Here is a 23,448-nt window from a genome sequence, read left to right as displayed (position 1 = left end):
TAACCCACTGAGCCGCCCAGGTGCCCCTAAGTTTAACCTATTTTAAAAGCTGGTCTCCTAATTGCTGAATTTATTTAGAAGGCCAAAGACAGCACCGGATTTATTGCTGTGCATGTATCCCTCCACTCACAAAGAACGCCAGCTCTGAACATTTCGGCCAGAAACAATCAAGCCACCATGACCATGTGGTTGTCAAGGTCCACGCTACAACTGGACAACAGAAGTGTAAGTTGTGCTGCCGTGGATCATGTTTCTCTGCCATAACAAGATTTCCATTTTAAAATTATTAAGTTGCAGGTTCTGGGTTTCTGCTTCCAGGAAAGGCCGAACCTTGTTAGGGCTAGCATTTCAAAGTACAGAAGAACAGGCTGCTACGCCAGCCGTCAGAAGGTGGGCAAAACTGTAAGCCAGCAAGCCCCTTGTCTAGATGAGCTAGTCTAATAAACCTCTCTCATTTTAAAGTTGGGGACACTCAGGCCTTAAGATATAAATAAGACTAAGAGCTTGAGCTCTGGAATTAGATAAACATTTGAGACGAATCTGCTTCTTATTATTTAAACCACTTCTGGGCAAATTATTTAATTTTCCTCAATACCAGCTCATCATTAAAATAGGAAAATAGTAGTTTCTATCTCACAGGACTGTAGGGGGATTAAGTAAGATCATGCAGAAAAGAGCAAAGAGATTAGCTCAGAATATTTTCACTCTGCAAGATCACCCAGGAAGTTCTATGCAGAACTGGGCACAGACATTCCACTCTACTGGTGTGCTAAAAGCAAAACGTACAAACCCAAAAACGGGAACACTTGCCAACTCTGCCGATACAACGGACAGGTGGATGTGGTTGTCACCGGTGCTTCTCCTGGGATCCAGAAGAGTGAGCACCCTTGCCACCCTGAGGCATGTGGGGGAAGCCATGTGACCAGTTCTGACCAATGCCTTAGAAAAGAAGCAAAGTCAGGGAGCAGGAGTGAAGCTTTAATGGCTGTAATGAGACTCTCCACAAGCTTCTTTCCCTCTTGCTCCCTGCATCATTCAAGAGCGTGGCTCCCCTATCATCTGGTCCCCGAGTGAGGAAGAGGCAGGCCAGAGCCTTCAGGAAAAATATCATGGATAAGAAAAAAGTCTGCTGCTTTTTAACGCTGATACTTTAACCTAGCCTGACCTGACTGGTATTCTGTGGCCACCAGCAGAAGAGAAGTTTAGCGACAGAAATAATGATAATGATGGGGTGCCTGGGTGGCTCAGTGGGTTAAAGCCTCTGCCTTCGGCTCAGGTCATGGTCCCAAGGTCCTGGAATCAAGCCCCGCATCGGGCTCTCTGCTGAGTGACTGACTCCTGATTTTGGCTCCAGTTGTGATCTGAGTGTCATGAGATCGAGCCCAAGTTTTGGCTCCATGTGCAGTGGGGAGTCTGTTCCCTTCTCCCTCTCCTGCTCATGCATGCTCCTGTGCACGTACACTCTCTCTCAAATGAATAAATAAATCTTTAACACAAACAAATAAGGGGGGCATTAAAAAAAAAAAAACAGTAAAGAAAATCTCTGAACTTCTCCATACTCTAAGGCCTGAGAAAGCCCCAGGGCTCTACAGGTCTGTCACCTGCAAGCTCACTACAGCCTCCTGTTCTAACGATGAGAACGGTTCCCATTTACGCCCGCAGCACACACCACCTGCTATTACAGGACACACCATCCTCAGGCTTCTCAGCAGAGTGAGGAGAAATGGGTCCTTGAGGACAAAGATTCACATGAAATGCTAATAAAATCAGAGGAAGACAGAAAGAGCCAGGCTGATGGAGAGAAGTCAGGAAAGGGTCTAAACACACCCCTCTCAGAAAACCCCCAGCCACTCCCTCCACAAGATCAGGTCACCTTTCAATGACCCAAAAGCTGCAATTTCCCAAGGAGCCGCAGTGAAGAAGTGCTCATCAGTAGGTAAAGAATAGGAACCATAAAAACAAGCTTCTCAGAAGGCTAAACTGCTTTCAGTTAGAAGACTGTATTTTGTTTTAAAGCGGCAGAAAAAAGATCACTTTACCCCTTTCTCTACCAGAGAATCACACAAAGCAACCAGGAGAATGAGAAACAGAAACATCACATCTCTGACAAAACCAGAGACATGTGTGACCCCAAACCCCAACATGTGAGCAAGAACTGCCCAATGCTGCAAAGGTCAGACGAGGGTGTGGGAAAGCGATGAAAGAGAAAGCCTGTTGTCCCAGATGCCGGACAGAGCGCGCAAGCCTACTTCTGAAGAAGTAACCCCTTCATTCTAAGGGGGCAAAACCAGCAATCCATTGTTTCAACCAGTGGGAACTGGCTCAGGGACTAGGTGACAGAGGCAGACCCATCTGGCATGGAGACATGCACACACACGGGTCAAACCTACAGGAAGCAGTCTGTCAGGGAGGCAGGGCAACGGGGGGACTGCCTGGGGGATCCCAGCCACAGAGTCCAGATGTCTGAGGGCAAGAACGGCTACTGCGCAGTTCACGTCCAGAATATTTAAGGAAAACTCCAGCTAAGCCAGCCCTCTGCCCAAAGATTTTCTACAAATTTCTAGATGAGGAAGGAATCGCCTCATTCAAAGATGCATGACAATTGAGAAAGGATCTAGCACATATTGAGCGATACATTTAAAAGTGGTCAAGATAGCGAATTTTATGTTAAATGTGTTTTACCACAATTTACCAAAAAAAGTGCCTAAGATCTCCAAGAAGACTACCAGCAAACAGGGAAGTTATAAGAGAAACTAACTGCAAAGAACATATATCACAAAATTTTGTCATGTAGTAAATAAAATATATTTCCATGAATTTAAAAAAAACAAAAACTGCGATCTCCTCCATGAAAGTGTGTAAAACAGAGCTAGCTACAAGTACTTGGAAAAGATATGAGACAACAAAAAAGTAGATAAAACATTTAAGGGCCGAGGTCAGGGAAGTAGAAGAGAAATAAATTTTTCCATTATGGAAATAAAAAACACATGGAAAAGTCATTGCTGAAAACCCAGTACAGGACACACAGAATAGAAGTTAAGATGACTCAAATCCACAGATTAAGAGGGCTCACTATGTTCCAGGAAAAAGTGATTTATAGTTCAATTAGTAAGGTATATCCTAATAAACCTACTGAACTTAAAAAAAGTCCAAGTAAAACACAGGCTGCCCTCATATTTCCCCAATGCGTGGTGCACAGTAGAAGAGAGCAGCGCGGTGCCTATTAAGTGATCAGCAAAAGAAAGGAGAATCCAATTATTCCACAACCGGTGAGGCTGCCACTGAATATGAAGACAATAAACAGGGCGCCTGGGTGGCTCAGTGGGCTAAAGCCTCTGTCTTTGGCTCAGGTCATGATCCCAGGGTCCTGGGACTGAGCCTGGTGTGGTGCTCCGCACTCAGCGGGAAGCCTACTCCTCCCTCTCCCTCTGCCTGTTGCTCCCCCACTCGGGCTCACTCTCTCTGTCAAATAAATAAAATCTTAGGGAAAAAAAAAAAACAAACCAGTTAATGTATGAACTATGAAGATCCCAGTAGGATTACAAAAGGTTTATTTTTTAAACTAAACAAACAGGTTCTAAAGTTCATATGGAAAAATAAACAAAAGCAAGAAAAGCCAAGAAAATCCCAAAGTGGCTACCTATAAAACTACAATAAATAAAATAATGTAGTTCTGGCACATGGACTGGATGGGTAACTAGCTAGCTAGATCAATGAGATGAGAGGGTTCAGAGAGACACCCCAAGAAATAGAAGAATCTGTATATACTACAAGGGGTTTTTCAATCTGTGGCAGGAAGACAGATGACGCACAATACAGCCAACAATGCCGTCACAACTGAAATAATGCTGCATCTTCCACAAAATGAATTTTAGGTAAAAAGAAAACCATAAAGTACTAGGAAAAAGTGATGGCAGACTTTCAAAAATAATCCTGAGTGGAGTAACCCTTCCTAAATATATCAAAAGTCCAGAAGCCAAAAGAAACAAGAGAAAATCCAGCTGTGAAACAGAGGACTATCTTCTGCAGGGAAGAAACACTGCAGTCCAACAAGGAACAAGGACCCCTGTCGCTTACACACAGAGCAAGGGAGCACATGCGCTTAGGGGGCCGGGGGCAGAACACTGAGGGAGACGTGCTTCTTCAGTGTACACTGTCCTGCATTTCATAACAAACACATGATAAAACAGTTAAGAGGAGATGAGCTCGTATTCTACAATCATCTTTTCTACTACTCTGGGTTGATAAAGTCTCCTCATTTTTGCGAAATAACGGTCTAATAGGTAGGATGAGCTTTTTACGTTTTTATTTAAATTTCGGTTAGTTAATATACAGAGTAATATTAGTTTCAGCTGATCTGTCTAATAGACAGTTTATAAACTTTAATGTCTTTGTCTGGCAGGACAGAAAATGCTTGGCAACCTAAATTACCACCCAAATGCTGAGGGGACCTTACTGGCCCCCTACATCAGAAAGTCTGGAGCCCCTACAGCACAGGTAATGATTATATGGCCAACCTCTTAATAGGCAAGATATGCAAGAAATAAGACCAAAGCTGTAGTAATCCGGCTCCTTGCTCAGGAAAGCATGGCTGCCAATCACTGCTAATCGTCTTGGCGTCAGGACAGGGTCTACCCTGCAGGACCGTCGATTAGAAGTGCTTTAGCACATACCTGTTCAAGAACAGGTTAAGACCTTACCTCTCAAACTGGGAGACCAACACACCTCGAGACAAGAACAGTCACAAAGTTTTATAATTTACAAACGTGTTGTGTGTGTCTCTCCCTTTTTTTTTAAAGTAGTCTCCACGCCCAACACGGGACTGGAACTCACGGCCCCCAGAGATCAGGAGTCAAGTGTTCCAGCTACGGAGCCAGCCAGGCGCCCCTCCATGTGTCTCCCTTTTGATCTTTGGTATCAGCCGTCATGGAGCATAGGTAAGGCAGACAGCAGCTCCACTTTGCACTGAAGAATTAAGGATAAGAGAGATGAGATGACTCTAGCTCTCTCCCTTGGGTTCTCATAGTCTTTTGTACAAAGACATGTCCCTCCTCCTAGACCTATTCGCCCATTTCCACTTCTTAACTCCTCAGCGCAGGGACCATGTGCTATTCCCCAACTTCCGGACTACTGATGGTGCTCACTCACTGCCTGAATGAGTGAATGACACATGAGAACTAAAAGTCAGATGTTCTGATGCCTGCACCGGTCACCTTGCCACTGTACCAAAATGGTTACTAGGTCTAACTTCCCAAATTTGAAGAAACTGAGAAAGCCTATTTGGATGAATAAACCTAAGCCATATATTTGATAGTTTAAATCAGACTTAAAAAAAAAAAAAAGAAAAAAAGATAAGGGATAGTACCATCTGAACAACAGTATTAGGAGGTCTGCTTTTAAGAAGAGCTAAAAATCTATCGTTAGTATGTTCCGTGGTATGCCGTTACTCAGTACTCTATTTGCCAAATGTGCAGAAATAACTGCTCAAATCTAGAAGGACATATGGACATATTAAATTACTGTTTTTATCATCAACCCCATTTAATAGACTAGGAAGCTGAGGCTCAGATAAGTTCAGTGCCCTGCCCGCAATCACAGAGCTAATGAGGTGGCAGAACCCAGCCTGGCACCCGAGTGAATGGTCCCGGCGGCTTATTCTCGACTGCTCTGCTGCATTCGCTTTCTTGTTAAATGATGCTCATAACTGGGTGGCAACATTAAGGCTCCTTTTTACTTTCGAAACTTCAGATCTTTCAAGAACAAAAGTCTGACAGGAATACAGAGATTTCCACTTTATTAAAAAGATAACCACTTTCTTTTTCAGGTGGTTTAAGGGGTTCTCCCCTGTAATCTTGCTTGTATTATTTAAATGATGCATAAATCTTCCCTTCCGAGATCATGCGGAAGATAAAGCTTCCTTACCTAAAATACAGGAAATGTGAAATAGAGATGTTCAGATTAGGAAGACACTGTTGACCTTACATAAATGCTGCCAGGAAGGCTGTGGCAAGGCTAGCTGTGTGTGGGCAAGGGCCGGCTCCTCGGGGGCTCTGCAAGGATGAAATGAAGTCAAGCTCCCAGTCCGGACTGGGCCTCCACAGTATTAATTATCTTCTTCATTATTGTTGTTAAAACTGCTACTATCACATTCCTGCCATCAGATGATGTGCATCTCAGCCTGTTTCCACATTTTCCAAACTAGGCTGACTTTTCTTTAATACCCTACTGTGCCGCCCGTGATCCTTTCCCCAAAGCTAGTTCGCATGGATTAGGGCAGCTGAGAACCAAGGGGCTTCTTAGAATCAACAGTTGTTTTATTTAGTGCAGTTCGGTTCATGTATTTTCAGCTGCCTTAGTGATCTAGTTTTAGTGATATTAACACAAAACAAAACAAAGCAACAACAACAATATGTAACCTACATTTTTAAGACTCCGAAGAATTTTGCATCTACTAGATTTGGGGTCCTCTACTCGGTTTATGGGTTACAGAGGAATACACACTCTCTGCCTAGGAAGCAAAGTACTTCATTCTAGATTAAGTTTGTACAAAACACTCTCTTGCTGCCACCAGCCCAAATGCTGGCTCTTGACAACCACAACAGAAGAAAGAGTTTTCTGTTGTGGTTTTTGAAACACCAAAAAAAAGATCACAAAGCAAAAACACTGGTTGTAGTCACAGTTATCAGGAGCTCTGGACTACGTACTAGAAAGGTCTTGTTTCAACCAAATTGCAGCTTAGGTGAAAAGATAAATTGTGTGAGTTTGTTATTCTTCAAACTGCTGGGAGGCCACCAAATTCAAACAGCCAAAGGACTCCAGCCAGGAGTGAAAAAGGCAAACGGGTGAAATCATGGGGCCTTTACACCATCTCTGTTTGAAAAAGTAGGATTCAATTGCCTGATACCCAAGTCAGCTTCCATTTCAAACAAACAAACCACCTGAGAGCCAGGCCCTGCACAAAAGAGTGAGCTTATCTTTTCAGACCAGGATTCTCAAGTGGCACTCTTCCATGTCTCCTACCAGTCTTAGGCCTTCTGACTTTCTCTGATGCCTCAATTCCCATTCTTACTGACCTAGTTGCTCTCTTCTAGCTACATGAACACAAAGATCCCTGACTGCAGCCGCTGGAGAGCCAGGCCCCATGGGGATGCACACCAAGAAAGAACTGGCCCCTAACTCAAGGATCTTAGGAGCTCTGGTGCCTCTGTCAAGGCCTGGCCATCTGTATTCATCTACTCAGGCTGCCGTGATAAAATACCAGAGACTGAAGGGCTTGAACAACAGAAGCATATTTTCTCATGATTCTGGAGGCTGGGAAGTCCAAGATGATCAATGTGCTGGCCAATTCGGTTTCTCCGGAGACCTTTCTTGTGTCTCTCTTAGAAGAACACAAATCCTATCAAATCAAGGGTCCCACCCTCATGGCCTTATTAATCCTAATTCAAGGCAAAATGTGCTATAAGAGATGCATAGCTAGGGTGCGAAGGCTTTAGAAAGAGTGGGGATTTATTAGGTGCAGGGGTTGGGGGGACGTGTTAGCAAAGACCGGAGGCATAAAACTGGAAAATGTGAAGAAAGAGGAGGTTGGCACGGCAAACCGGGCTCGGCAGCTGCCCCATCTGCTTCCCGTTTCTTGCATTCTCCCAGTTCTGGCTCTAACCCAGGCTCTCCCCAACCCCCTACCCACACTGAGTTATACCTCCATCCTTTCAGGTCTAAACTAAGGATCTAGGTCAACCCATGCCAGCAATACAGAGAACTAGTTATATATCCAGAGAAAGGAAGCGCAGAATGCAGGGAGATCAGCAGAAGCACAGGAAGATCAAGAGCCTTCAAGTCCCCAAGGGTCAAGACTGTTCTCTACGCAGTGGCCAGGGTTACTTTACCAAGCAAAAGCCAAATACAGTTCCTCCACTTAAAACCCTCCAGTGCCAGTGACTTCTTACCTCACTCAGTAGAGGCCAAGGCCCTTACCAGGAAATGTTCTACTCTTAGGAATTTCACTCTGGCTCTTCTATCTGTCTGGAAGGTTCTTCTCCAGGTAATGGCATGGTTCCCTCTCTCATTTCCATCAGGCTCTCATCATAAGACACTCTCCCCCAGCTCCCCGTATCTAAAATTTTAACACTTACTCCAGACATTCCACATCTCACTTTGCTGCTTCATTTTTATCCTCCCAAGCACTAATCACCAAAATTCATTATATATATTTTATTTGTTACTGTCTGTCTCCCCCACTAGATTAAAATGCCTGCTGCTATTTTTTTATTTAATAGAGAGATCACAGATAGGCAGAGAGGCAGGAGAGAGAGAGAGAGGGGGAAGCAGGCTCCCTGCTGAGCAGAGAGCCCAATGCAGGGCTCAATCCCAGGACCCTGGGATCATGACCTGAGCCGAAGGCAGACACTTAACCCACTGAGCCACCAGGCACCCCGACACCAGGGATTTTTAACTGTCTTGCCCAACACCGTATCCTCAGCGTCTCAAACACTGTGTGGCACACAGTATTTAAGTGCTGAGTGAATGAGGACAGGATCCTCACAATTCTAAGTACTCTGGGTCCCTGGAACTCTGGAACCAGGCAGAGAAATAAATGCACAGGGGACTACCTCCCTCAAGAGTGAGGTAAAACGGAAGAGAGGACAGCTCTGTGGAAAAAAAGATTCCCAAGCCTTTATCACAGGTCAAATAAGCATGGGGAAGATCTAAAACAAGAGGCTGCCCATGAGGAGTGAACACCTAAACAGGGATTCAAAAGCAGCCCATGAAAGAATCAGAGGATAAGCAAGAAGCCAGCAATGTCGATTTCAGCACAAAAGAACAAGGAGGGCTCTCCTTGCTGAGTGTTCCCTAAATGCCAGGCCAAGCAGCTGATATGCACGATCCCATTCAATCCGGGCAATCCTAACAAGGGAGGTATTACCATTAGCTGCATTTTACCCAGGAAGCACAGAGCTCGGAGGCTAAGGCAGTCGAGCTAAGAGCAGTAGCAGAGCTGGAATTTTAAACCGTGTGCGACGCGTTTCAAAGTCCACGCGTGACCTGCTCTGCTCTCTGGCCCTCAGGATCTTGGAAGGGAGAGTGAGTCACTGGGCTATTCCCCCTCCCTGCCTGAGAGAGAAGCCTTCACCAGACCTCAGTGGTGAAGGGCACAAGGCCCAGTGGGCAGAGGGGCCTGGCAAACGAGGGCTCCCACAAGGCTCAAGGGAGGCCTCCCTGGAGTGGAGGGTGCACCGGGGTGTGCCTTGGACAGGGTCAACAGCAGCACCAGAAGCTGCAGCAGCGGGAGCAGCCACGAAGGCTAATTATCCCCGCTGACCCGCCAGGAACTCTCCTAAGGTCTTTAACCTACTGAACCAACCCCACGATTCAGAGCATTACCATCCCCATTTTATACTCAGGAAAATGAAGTCACTGCTCAGGTTAAATATTTGTTCCCAAGGAGCAGAGCGGAGATCGGAATGCACGCACTTTGCTCCAGGTTCATCCTGTAGAGAATTATTCTGGCACAAGAGAAAGTAGGGGAAAAGGGCTGCCCAAACCTACATGACACGTACATGACACACATGCACACGATCCCCCCAGGCGTGTGACAGAAGTCCTCCCTTGGCTTCTCTGAGGCCCGTCCCATAGTTACTAATAGCAGTTGCGTCCTGTACTCTCCCCATCCCCACCTCCTGCCTTCATCGGCCCTGATGTGTTTGTTGCCAGGCTGTCTCCCAGAGGCCTCTGATCTAATGGCAAGCATTTCTCCCCCAAGATGCTACCCTCAATTAGTGGTGAAATTTAAATCTGCCACGCAGAAAGCACTCTGCTCATTTACCCAGGCAAACGAGCTAAGTCAGGAGGAAGGTCACAGCTCTAAGTATCTGTCAAAGACCATTTTTAGAGAGGGCTTCCATTTGCGCGGAGAAGATGAGGGCCACCTCTGACCTGCAAACGACGCAGACAAGCTGAATTACAGCCGCAGCCCTCAAGCCGTGGCTCTGGGGCTCGGCACTCGCCCTCAGCCACCCCAGCTCGTGCAGCCTCACCTTTCCTCCCCTCACAAACTGCCCCCAGGGCTGAGCCTTTCATTTTGGAGTCTCACTGGTAAGTATCAGCAAGAACACCTCCTTGTCTGCGGGGCAGAATAGCCAAAGCTGAATCAGAGAGCAATGCTCTGCAGTGGGTCGGCAGACAAGCGCCATGGGGTTATTGCGATCTGTGCTAACCACAGTCTCAACTCAAAACCACAGACAGAACCCCAGCAAAGACAACAGTGACGTCACAAGGTATCAGAAGAATTCAAGATTCTTTCAAGCTGGACCCACTTTGCAAACAGAAATGATACAGCTGCTAAAAGAATATGAGAGACAGCTCTGTGGACCCACACCCGCCCTGGCCAGAAGCAACACTCGCTCCTTAGAAGACAGGAAACACAAAGGCACAGATAGGGAGTGAAGGGAACTCTTACTGCTTTAGCTCACAGCTTCACAGATGATTATCCCTTCAGGGACTGAAAGGTCTTTTAAACCATCATGCTCAACATGCTGAAATCAATTATTAAAAGCTGCCTCACTCTTGGTTTTGTACTTGAAGCACAAGAGTGTGCAAACACGCACCAAAATTCATGTACAAGAATGTTCCCAGCAGCGCTATTCACAGCCACCCCAACCTGGAAAGCACCCAAAATGTCCACAAAGAGCAAAATGAATAAACAGATAGTGGATTACTCGTATGACGGAAAAGCACACGAGGAGAACAGTCTCCAATCCCATGGCTGAATTTACAGATTCGACCGTGGGCCGGGTGACTCTCACGGACATGGCGCAGAGAGACAGAAGCCACACACCAAACCGCACATTTGGTACAAGCCTACTTTCAAAACGCGAAAAGACAAGCTTACCCCATGCTGTTAGAAGCCAGGAGAGTGGTGATCCCTGGCAAAAGGGTTCTGTGGGAACTACTCACCTTCTGTCCCCCGAACCGGCCACACAGTGGTGCTCGGTTTGCGGCCGTTCACTGAGCTGTAATTTAATGACGGGTGTACTGTGCTTTAACAGACGCTATACTACAATAAGAAGTTTTAAAAAAAACTGTCCCTAGTCGCTGTCCCGTCTCATCCCCAACTGTTCTGGGGAGATGTCTTGCTTGGGTTTCTACAACCACAGCAAGTCAGCGACAGGCGCCGCCAAGATACCGGCTACCACCAATTGAATGAGTCCTGGGGACCAGGCATCATGAGAGAACGTCACAAACAGGAGTGCATTTACTTCTCAAAAACTCTCTGAAGGAACTATTTTTATTCCCAATTTGGAAGAACAGAAAAACAAAGCTTAGCCAGTTCAAGCCGAAGGCCGGCTACTACCTACGGAAGTCAGGATGCCAGGGGGTGACACCAAAGCTTAAGGTCCTACCGCTGGGCTATCGGAATGGGAAACGTGTTTATGTTATAAATGCTGAAGTTACATTAGGCCCTCAAGCTGTTTTCTTTTTCATGCCACTGACCTTTTTGATTGAGTCCAGGCCAGCTGTCTTCTAAGAGCTATCACATTCTGGACTTGCCTAATTGTTTCTTCATGGTAAGATTCAGATTATGCATTTTCAGCAAAGAGACACAGAAGGTTTGGTTGAACTAACAGTAGGGGTGCCAGGTCTGGTCACTTTGTTAAGGTGGTAATCCCCAGATTTCTTCATTATAAAGGCACATTTCCCCTTGGTAATTAATGTGTCGGGTGATATTTTGAGACTATGTAAATACCAAATTCCTTCAGAACTGTTCCCCAGTGATTTTTTTTTAAGGTTTTAAAAATTAACTACTGAGGTATAATTTATATATGATAAACTATATCCATTTAAAGGGTACAATTTGATAGTTTTGAATATGCATACGTGCGTGAAATCATCACTACAATCAAGATACAGAATATTTCCATCATCCCCACGTTTTTCCCATGCCTCTGGCCATCAGTTCCTCCGGCCACTCCTTGCTCTCAGGCAACCACTGATCTGTCTGCTATCGCTATAGATTAGTTTGCATTTACAGAGCTTTATATAAACAGAATCAGAATTTGCAGTCTTTTGTGTCTGGCCTGAACCACTCTCAGCATATAATGCTTCTAAGATCCAACCATGCTACTGTACGTAACTGTAATTCTTCCTTCTGGCCCCTGAGTAGTGATCCAGTCGATGGCTGGATCAGTGTTTATTCACCTGCTGACAGACACTGGGTGGTTTCCAGTTTGGGGCTCTCATGAACAAAGCTGCTAGAAACGGCTGAGTACAAGTCTTTGTGTGAATATGTTTTGTTTTCCTTTCTCCTGGGCAAATACCTAGGAGTAGGATGGTTAAGTATACATTTAGCTTCCAATAAACTGCCAAAGTTTTCCAAAGGGAGTCTACCTTTTATATTCTTATCAGCAGCGTATGACGGTTCTAACTGCTCCATATCCTCACTTGGTCCTGTCACTCATTAAATTCTCCAGTGATTTTATTTTTTTAAGATTTTATTTATTTATTTTTTTTGTCAGAGAGAAAGAGAGAGCGAGCGCAGGCAGAGGGAGAAGCAGGCTCCCTGCCGAGCAAGGGGCCCCATGCAGCATTCGATCTGAGCACCCTGGGATCATGACCTGAGCTGAAGGCAGATGCTTAACCGGCTGAGCCTCCCAGGCATCCCTCCCCAGTGATTTTAAAATCCAATAATGTTCCTTGCCTGAATTAATTGTGCATTTGTGTGATTATGTCTAACTCTCCCACCCCAAACATCATGGGGTACACTTTAGTTCAACCCAGTTCCTAGCATATAATAGGGGCTTCATTAATATAAAGTCAGTAAATTATCTGTTGAATGAATCTGCAGACTTCCCCCCAATCCCAACAAAAAGACAGTAAGCTAAAATTTTTAAGACCTACTAGTGACTTCTCAGGAAGTTTCTAACTTTCTTTCATTCTTTCTTTTTTTTTTTTTTTTTAAGATTTTATTTATTGACAGACAGAGATCATAAGGAGGCAGAGAAGCAGGCTAGAGAGAGAGAGAGGCAGGCTACCTGTTGAGCAGAGAGCCCAGGACCCTGGTATCATGACCTGAGCCAAAGACAGAGGTTTTAACCCACTGAGCGCCCCAAGTTTCTACCTTTCTATAACCCTTGGTGCTGTGTCCTATATTCTACTAAACCAGAGAGGTCAAGCTTGACCTGATTCTGCTGCCCAACAAGGAGCAGTGCCCCAGAAGGCAAATACAGAGGCCCCTCTTGCATTACACAGCCTGCTTAACGTGGGCAATGAAAGTTGTGTGGCTCAATTCCAGGCCCTGAAGGAAAGGGGTTTGAAAAGAAATATAATGCTAACTAACTAGAATTTAAATAAAGATTTGAAAAGAAAAAAAAAAAAAAAAAGAGCATCAGCTGCAATACTGTGCCCAGGCAGGTGCTGCCTTGAAAAGCCATGCCCCAGCCCTGTCCCTGGGTGAGAGTCGGTCTAAGAGCAGTGGAAGAGACTATTAAGGCTGCCACCCTCTCTCTGGCCAGACTAGCCCTGCACTTTATTGACACTGGGGTCTCCCTACGGCTGATAAAAGATGCTGACCCCTCCCAAGGGCCCGCTTCCTGCTGCATCTGGGTTCTTCGAGCAACAAAACAATCTCTTGTGAAATGAGGTCGCATATGCCAAGTGCCCAGTACAATGCCTGGACCATAGCAAGCTCTCCATAAATGTGTCAGAAACAGAAAGTGGGGAGAGTTAATATGATGGCAGGCCATCTTTGGCATTATTATTTTAAACAGCTGCCAGGCTTCCCTGGCTGCAGGGACTTTCTCGTTCAATGGGGACAAACTGAAATTAAGATACACTAACAAAACCATGGCCTACCAGTTATTTATACCGTATGGTCTGACCGCATTATAATTCAAGATGTAAAAGAGGGGCCTTCCGCCCACATGAAACTGCTTCTCCTTGGGAACAATTTCTTTTCTCAGCCCTCTGTGGCACTTGCTATAGGAACTGGTCACCTCTTAATAAGCCAAGCAATAAAGAAAGGGACTATTAGATGGGAAATCATTTTTGCCATTGCTGCCCCACCCCCTCCCACTGCCAAAAGGAAAAGGTTGAAGATCATAGAACGAGGGGCCAAGGAGGTTTAGTCTTACACATTATTCAGAAAAATCATTCCTAGGGAATGCTATTTTTAGTTCATGGCTGACAAGCGAGGCCACAGGCCCTCAGAACACATGCAGTAGCGCCCAGAGGAGCAGGGCACAAGGCATTCAGCCTCCAGGATACGAGACCTTCGGGGACTGAGGGGCAGGGACACTTGGAAGCTCCCTCACGGGGTTTCTCTGCTGTAGGATGTGGATGTGTCCCCCTTCCCACGCTGTGGCTCAAAACTGGTCCAGAGACCTGGGATTTAAAACCATTCTGCGACCACAGTGAGGTATATAGATGACACACTTAGCCTGACAAATTTTTCTCATATTCTCAGGAAGACTGTAAGTAGGTTCTAAAAGTAACTCCTCCGGAGAGATGAACTCTGGACAGGACTGAATATTCCTACTTCCTGCTTTGCAAAGGAGAGCACAGATTAACTTGGCCAATCTCTTTTTACTCGGGAGTCACAGTGCTGTAGAAGGGAAGCAGGGGCTCCACTGCCCTGACAGTTTTCCATGTGGAGGGAAACTGGGGGAAGAAAGTATTCTAGCCGGAAATACAAAGTCAGTCTGACCTCCAGCAGTGACCCCAGAGCAGCTGCAGAAGATCTGAGCTCGCTTCCAGCCTGATCCCGTAACTAGAGCAGAAAGTGAAAAGCTGTGATCCTATTAGCACAGCAAGCACAGAGATGGTCTCTGAGCCTGGACTGGGTTCAAGGCATCTGCAAATCAATCCAAAAGCTGTTCTACCTCCTGGCCATTTCTTGAACACATTCCAATTTTAGGAAGTATGAAACAAGGGTAAGTGAACTGGTCAGAAAGCTCGGGGTGGGGGGGGGGGAGGCAGATGCAATCCAAAATGAACCTCCCACTTGCAGTGCTGGAGAAGACCTAAGAATGTGGCGCTTTGGAGAGGTCCAACAGGGTCCTAACAGCAGCAGAAGCAAATTTTGAGGTGAGAAAGCAGTGATCCTTTCCTTATGGTCTGTGTCTAGGAGGAGCTGGCAATTTACTCACAAACTATGAGGAGGATACAAGGCAGTCACAGGCACCTGCCGCGGGCCACCCCTGGAATGTGGGGTTGCCGGCAAACAAAGCTTCTCTCCATAGACTCTCCAAGGTGCCCCCACCCCATCCCTGGCGTCCATCTCTTGCCACCCTCTTCTCAGGTCAAATTTAAAATGAATTTGGCCTGGAGATGGAATCATAAAGATGATGCCGAAGGTATATATGTGTAAAAGTAAAACAAAATATAAGCTTCAGAATGGTAGGCACATGATGTCTTGTGGGGGTAGTATTAGCAGAAAACGTAACTGAACTATTTAGAGATGGGGATTGTAAAGGACTGTCACTTTCTATTTTATATCTGTATTTATAGTAATTTTTTACTGTGAGCAACCTGATGATTCTTGTAATTTGAAAAAATAGTAAGGTGACAGGATGGTTCGAGTTGTCCCCATTCACAATGCTCACACTCCGGCCTCTTGAACCCAAGGTCTCAGCAGGAAGGTTTTTGGCAAGGCTGCTGTGAGACTGGGGCGGGGGCAGCAACCCAGGCCCTGAGACACACAAGGAGAGGGGCTCCTTTCGGGATTTCTTGCTGGATTTCATACCCACCATAGTAGGCAGGAGTGTGAGCTCCCAAGCATCGGCTTTGAAAGTGATGATGCAGTATTTTATGTGCCAGGACAAGCAAAGTGCCCAGGTGTATGAGACAGACACAAAAACTATGACTTTCGACTGAACTGCTTAGGACAGACCCTGCAAACACATTTCATTTGCAGTGTCCTCTCCAATTAGCCAGATGAACTGCCTGAACTGCCACATGGAAACGAGTCCCAAGACGATTTCTATCATGAGCAAGAGAGGGAGACGGGATGGAGAGGTCAGGTGGCAGCAGAGGCTCTTCCTAAGTGCAAGTTCAGTGTAAGTCAGTCAGACCCGGGAAAACACCTAATCCATAATTCATTCAATCATTCCACAAAGTCTCATCAGTCCCAGGCCTCTGCTCAGCCAGGAGCCGCACGATGAGGCAGCCATGGGTGGTGTCAGAAGTGGGCTACGGACGCTGAAGGGCTACAGACCGCACACCACGCGAGGTGACATTCTAGAAGACGACTGTCTAGACTTCTCAAATAAGGTTATCATTCAAAACAGAACAAAACAAAACACATCAAAAGGCAAAGAGAATTGTTCTGACCTGAAGGGACAAAGGAAGCAATAGCCGAATGCACTGTGAACACTGCTTGGATCTCAGAGCAAAGTCTCAGCTGTAAGAGAGAGTTTTAAGTCACCTGAGTCAACTTGAACATGGACTGCATGTGGAACACTACTGAACTAACGCTATCATTCTTGAAAGTGATAATGTCACTACAATTATAGAGGAGAAACTCCTTAATCTAAGGGATATACGCTGAGATTTTTAGGAGTGAAGTGATGTGGGATCCATGGCTTATTCTCAAATGGCTTAACAACAATTAAAATTAGGGGAAGAAAGGGCAGATGTGGCAAAATGTTAACCCCCAGGGAACACTGAGTCATTACCATACTAGTCTCTCAACTCTTCAATGGGTTTTCCTACATTCCGTTTAGAAGAGGGGGAGAAAGCCAAGTTACAGGTATCTCCAGTCACTGGCAGAGCCTGACGGGCAGCAGAAAGCAGCAGCAACTCTACTGGCGAAGTGGCCGCAACAAGCAGCACAAGATGCCCGTGCCTGGGCTGCGGGCCACACGCAGCGCCTCAGGCAAGTCTCCCGAAACCTCAGGGGGAGTCCATGGAGCCAGGGCTTGTTATCACCCCCAGTTTACAGATGAACAAATGGCAGAGCAATGATCCCAGACTTGGTCTAACTGCAGATCTGAAGCTCAGTATCATTACTCCAAAATGCCTGTCCTAGCTAATCTGCTTAAGTCCATCAGGAGGAGAAAATGCCACAAGAGTCCCCAAACAGGGGAATGCTTAAATGGTCTGTGATCCAGGTACTTCCTAGAACATTATGCAGCAATTACATGTCATGTTCTTTGAGGGAGATCCCCTCTGCTTGCTAGATGGGACGCTGCCCGATTCATGAATACTTAAAACCTGTTGCTCTTCAAATTAAAAAAAAAAAAGAAAAAAAGTCATATTTTCATGAAGTAGTTAATGACAGGGAGCATGCTCACAAAGCAATGTCTGGCTTAAAAAGCAGTGATTCTCAAAAAATGGTCCTCCAATCCACCTCTAGGTCACTGAATCCTTTTCCTGCAGGAAAACAGGAGTAGATAAGCTGGTAAAGTCAGGGCTCTTTTGGCTCATCTAAGTTATGCTAGAAAATTTTTAAGAACTATCATACTGCAGGGGCACCTGGGTGGCTTAGTCGTTAACCATCTGCCTTCAGCTCAGGTCATGATCCCAGGGTCCTGGGATTGAGCCCCGCATCAGGCTCCCTGCTCAATGGGGAACCTGCTTCTCCCTCTCCCACTCCCCCTGCTTGTGTTCCCTCTCTTGCTGTCTCTATCAAATAAATGAATAAAATCTTAAAAAAAAAAAAACTATCATACTGCACACTCTGACTTATGTAAAAGTAAAAACCAACACGCAAACGCAGAGCAGTAAGGCTATCAGGAAACGCAGCAGACCATCAACAGTGGTATTCACTAAGTGGAAGGTCAATGAATCTTTAAATTCTTTCTCACAGTTTTTAGCACTTGTTGAATTTCTATGAACATGCCTCAATTTTATGAAGAGGAAAAAAATTCTTTTAGGGAAAAGAGCATACAACCCCCCTGCCACAGACGCTAAATTCATAGATACCACATTTAAAATACTTCTCTCCTGGGGCGCCTGGGTGGCTCAGTGGGTTAAGCCGCTGCCTTCGGCTCAGGTCATGATCTCGGGGTCCTGGGATCGAGTCCCGCATCGGGCTCTCTGCTCAGCGGGGAGCCTGCTTCCTCCTCTCTCTCTCTGCCTGCCTCTCTGCCTACTTGTGATCTCTCTCTGTCAAATAAATTAAAAAAAAAACAAAACTTCTCTCCTAAAATTCTACTAAGTACAAACTAATGCGGGATGAGGGGAAGTATGTAACAAAATTTAAAGGCAGGAAGGCAAGCGGGCAGACAGGCAGTCAGGAGGGGGTGGGAGAAACAGTGGAATCAAGATATTCCAGGTTGAAGACCACTTACTTAATCAACAAGTAATGCATATCGTGTGCCACACTCAGAAGAACAGAGAAGCCTACTCCCAGCAAGCTGAAATGTGCCTGAGAACTACCAGGGAGGTCACATTCAAAGGGCTACTGGCGGTGGGGGGTCTTGGAAGAAGGAGGGCAAGTTCCAGAGGCAAGGAGGAACGCGGGATACATTTCATACCACACGAAGAACACATGCAAAGCAGAGAAATACAAAGAAATTCCGCTGGTGGGAATGCAAGCTGGTGCAGCCACTCTGGAAAACAGCATGGAGGCTCCTCAAAAAGTTGAAAATAGAGCTTCCCTATGACCCAGCAGTTGCACTACTCGGTATTTACCCTACAGAGGTAGTGATCCGAAGGGGCAACGTGCAGCTAAATGTTTACAGCAGCAATGTGCCCAACAGCCAAACTATGGAAAGAGCCCAGATGTCCATCGACAGACAGATGAGTGGATAAAGATGTGGTATCTATATACAATGGGATACTATGGAATGGAATACAGCCTTCAAAAAAATGCAATCATTTGCAAGGACAGCCATTTTGCAACGACATGGATGGAACTAAAGGGTATTATGCTAAGTGAAATAAGTCACTTTCTCAGTCAGAGAAAGACAATTACCATATGATCTCACTGATATGTGGAATTTAAAAAACAAAACAGAGGATCATAGGGGAAGAGAGGAAAAAACAAGACGAAGAAACCAGGAAGGGAGACAAACCATGAGAGACTCTTAATCCTAGGAAACAAACGGAGGGTTGTTGGAGGAGTGGGGGTGGGGGGATGCGGTAACTGGGGGACAGGCATTAAGGAGGCACGTAATGTGATGAGCGCTGGGTGTTATAGAAGACTGTTGAATCACTGACTTCTACCTCGGAAACCAGTAATACATTATATGTTAACTTAAATTTTAAAAATTAGGGAAAAAAGAAATTCAGCTTGTATTCTCGTAAAACAATTTAAAAATTAATGCTTGTTGTAGTATAAAACAGAAAGTGGGGGAGAGGAAAGGGCTGGGAGGCTGCTTCCTCCTCTCTCTCTGCCTGTCTCTATCCTTACTTGTGATCTCTTGTGATCTCTCTCTGTCAAATAAATAAATAAAATCTAAAAAAAAAAAAAAGAAAGAAAGAAAGAAAGAAGAGCTTTTTGGTAGAGAACTTCGTGAAATCAGGAGGGACTGCAGAGCGTGATGGTGGGGAAATGGAAGTGAAATGGAGGAGACAGAGCTCAGAGATGACAAAGCAAAAGTGACTTAGACATAGACTTGGGAACTGACTGGAGATGACCCTGCAGGTTTCTTGGTGACAGGGTGGACAGTGGCACAGTCTCACAGAGCTTTTTTTTTTTTTTAAAGATTTTTATTTATTTGACAGACAGAGATCACAAGTAGGCAGAGAGGCAGGCAGAGAGAGGGAGAGGGAAGCAGACTCCCTGCAGAGCAGAGAGCCCGATGCGGGGCTCGATCCCAGGACCCTGGGACCATGACCTGAGCCGAACGAAGGCAGAGGCCTTAACCCACTGAACCACCCAGGTGCCCCAGTCTCACAGAGCTTTAAGAAAACCAACAGCTGGGGCGCCTGGGTGGCTCAGTGGGTTAAGCCGCTGCCTTCGGCTCAGGTCATGATCTCGGGGTCCTGGGATCGAGTCCCGCATCGGGCTCTCTGCTCAGCAGGGAGCCTGCTTCCTCCTCTCTCTCTCTGCCTCTCTGCCTACTTGTGATCTCTCTCTGTCAAATAAATAAATAAAATCTTTAAAAAAAAAAAAAAAAAAAAAAGAAAACCAACAGCTTGGTAGTGGCTGGTGGTAAAGCCTTAAACCCACAAGTATTCACAGGCAGAAGGGCAAGAAGAGGCCCAAGTGCATCCGTGGACAGCAAACCGTGAGTCACGGGCTGAGAGTGAGAGAACCAAGGTGGGTGGGGCAGGTCGAGGCCACTGACATGCTCAGCTAGAGGGCAGGTGGGTGACGTCCCTGCACCTCAGGCTACGGCAGGTGAGCCACGTGAGGAGATCATTCACACGAGGCTCCCAGAAAAGGGAAAGCTCCCCTGACAGGAGAAAAGCAACTAATACATGCTGAAGGAATCAGGGAGTAACGCTATGGGGAAAGAGTAGCTTAGCGCACACCACCACCTTCCCCAAGGCATCAGCGCGAACGCTGCCAGTGACGGACAACTTGACGTGCTGTGCCACACGGTGTGATGCATCAAGAACACAGCATCGCTTCCCTGCTGTTTCTGCCCAAGGTGCAAATACGAACCTAATCATGAAGAAAACAGCCCCAAACCACCAAACTGACGAGGAACCTACTACAAAATAATGATCTGTATTCTTGAAAACTATCAAACCCATGCGGCGCCTGGGGGGCTAAGTTGGAAGCATCTGCCTTTGGCTTGAGTCATGATGCTGGGGTCCTGGAATGGAGCCCCACATCGGGCTCCCTGCTCAGCGGGGAGCCTGCTTCTCCGCCCCCCACCACTCCCCTGCTTGTCCTCTGATAAAGAAATAAAATCTTTAAAAAACAAAAAACAACAATAAATTATCAAGGCCATGAAAAATAGATAGGCTAAAGTGTTCTAGATTAAAAGAGACTGGAGGCTTGACAACTAACTCTATCGTGTGGTGCAGGGTTAGGTCCTAAACCAAAATAAATTTGTGTTTTGCTATGAAGGACATGACTAGGACAATTGATGAAATAAAGACATTCACAGACTGGGTAGGTTAGTGCTGGGTCGGTGCTAATGTCCTGAGTGTGACAGCTGCTTGGTGATTATGGAAGAGAATGTTTTTAGAAAATACACACAGAGACAGTTAGAAATAAAGGTGCATCAGATTTGCAAACTTCCAAATATTTCAGAAAAAAGATACAAATAAATATGCAGAAAGAATAGTGTGGGGAAACTGGTAAAATCCTTTTAAGGAACCTGGGAATTTTTCTAACTTTCAATCTGTTTAAACTTAGAATTTTTATGCCTTTCCAATAAGTCTAAAACAAAAAGTTCAGGAAAAAATGCCCCCCCACCCCCGAGCTGACACAAAGTGTCTCTCTGAAGTGCTAGGTCAACAAGTACAGGCTTCAGTCACCTGAATCGAATCTCTGTGCAGATTTTCTCCTTACCCAAGGGAGAGGTGCCAGAGAGAAATGGACATAAAACCAGGGTCAAAAAGAAGGACAGGGAGAAAAGGCTTTGGGAACAGAATGAACTAAACCAAGCTGCAGATGTGCTACGATTAGGTGAAGTGCTTACTGTGACTCAGCCCTGGTGTGTTGCAGAGAAAACTCTGGAAAGAACTACAAAGTCTTTAGCAGGCTTCAACTTGAAGCTTATTTTCCCTGATTTGGCACATCCTAAGTAAATATTAATGCTGTCGTGCAGCTTAACAGGATGCCGCTGAAACTGCGTGCAGAACCTGGGACACACGCGGTACTGAGCATTGCCACAGAGAACACTGGAATCAGAGAGACACAGAGCAAGGCTCTAACCCCAACCTGGTTTCGAATTAGTGTGAGCCTGTGTTCCTGAGCACCCCCGTCAATGCTTCACAGCTAACAGAACCACGGGCCTGCGACACCGGCTTCTCCTCCAACTCAGCAGCTCCGAAAGCACCCGTGAGAAAACCGAGGGAAACAACGGCATGAAAACGGAAGCTCCAAGGGTTTTCAATGAGAGACAGAAGAGACACATCACCGGATCCCACTAAATGAACAAAATGGATGTTTTCAACACAGGGAAAATCTCGTCACTGCAGGAACAATGTGGAATACATGAAGACGGATGGCACGTTAGCACCAAGCTGTCAGTGGACTTGAAACAGAGCTGCCTGACCAGAAGAGAGCCAAGGATCCTCTCCGGTTTTTGACCTCAGGGGGAAAAAAAAAATTCTGTCAGTAACAAATCTCAGGCACCTGCTCAATGGCCAAGGGCTGTAACGGTCACCACCATTCCTGCACTGTATTAAGCCAAAGTACACTAGCACTTGTGTCCAGTGTGGCGCTGGGGACACAATGCTAATATGACGCTTCCCCTGCCCTCAAGCAGCTGACAGACCCGTGAGGACACACACCAGTGGGCTGCCCGCTGTACCAGGGAGCTGACAGAGCTCAGAGGGGCACCTCACACCAGCCGCAGCCACAGTCCTGAGAACCAGAGGCTCCGCACACTGAAAGGTCGAACAGATCCCGTATGTCAGCCTCAGAACCACGCGCAGATGGAGAGCCGTCCAGATGGCTAGCTCCTTCTCAGAAAGCCTCTCACATTTAAGGTGAGATGATCCCAGAGTCTCCAAATGGCTCAGGCCCCTAGAAAGTATCCCGGCAGTGAAAGCCGGCATCAGTTCTGAGCGGCACTCTTACCTGTGGCTTCGATGTACTCAATACACCGCTCAATAAAAACAGGGATGGGCTTCTCTGGAGTCACGACAGTTGTCAAGGGCACCCCAAAGTAGTTACTCTCCCAGGTTGCCTTTGTGATGGATGGCCGGGGTTTGGGCTTTGGTTTCTGTATAGGAAAGAGAAAAGAAAGCACAAAAACAGAGTGAGTATCAACTCAACAGCTCAAACATTGGTAAGGCTTCTAGAAGGGAACTCACGGTGGTATGGAAACTGCTGGAAAGACTCTGAACAGGATAGAGACCCACTCGTTCTCACTAATTTTGTAATTTCTAGCCTCCGAATATCACACAAGATGCCAGCAAGCTGACACACAGTCACACCTCTGGTGTGAGACTGCATTATTAAAACAAAGGTGTTTATAAGAAGCAGGCCATGTTTAGTTAATAACAATGAGATGACTATCCACATCCTTTATCAGGGGTGCCCTGGAGTAAACAGGAAGTTTTCCAAACATCCCACATGGATAATGAATGTTATATACTCAAAGATGGCTAAAATCTTTAAAAAGATAAAAGACAGAAATGAGAATGAGTAATTTCCTCATTCCAGAAAAGAGAGCATGCATTCTGCTGGGGCTGAAAACTGCAAGGGAGACCCTCCTTTGCTACATTGGCCTGGGTTAATCCTCAGCCGTTTAGGAATGAGGGAAGGGTAAAACCAACTAATCAAACAGGACAAAGAAAAGAATACTTTGTCCCTTGCCCAGCAGGTCCCTTCCTACTACGATTTGAGGGCTCACTAGGTGCCAAGCAAGTCCCAAATACTAC

The 23,448-nt window shown here is 45.9% G+C and overlaps 1 protein-coding gene across 2 annotated transcripts in view; it reads right to left on the bottom strand.

Moving 5' to 3' along the window:
* ARHGAP35 (Rho GTPase activating protein 35) overlaps positions 1–23,448 on the bottom strand; it is a 121,391-nt gene that overhangs the window by 33,236 nt on the left and 64,707 nt on the right. Inside the window, exons 3-4 of one of the 2 annotated variants that reach the window (XM_032326157.1) lie at positions 22,643–22,787; positions 21,457–22,150 (exon numbers count right to left, since the gene is read on the bottom strand). In XM_032326157.1, coding sequence (XP_032182048.1) covers positions 21,987–22,150; positions 22,643–22,787 — 309 coding nt within the window. In that variant the 3' untranslated portion in view covers positions 21,457–21,986. Of the gene's footprint in view, positions 1–21,456; positions 22,151–22,642; positions 22,788–23,448 lie in introns of those variants that run through there. The other variant, XM_032326155.1, reaches the window with a different exon arrangement.

The sequence above is a fragment of the Mustela erminea genome, chromosome 19 (genome assembly GCF_009829155.1).
Source record: "Mustela erminea isolate mMusErm1 chromosome 19, mMusErm1.Pri, whole genome shotgun sequence".
Lineage (NCBI taxonomy): Eukaryota > Metazoa > Chordata > Mammalia > Carnivora > Mustelidae > Mustela > Mustela erminea.
This window is presented reverse-complemented; position numbering and strand designations above follow the sequence as displayed.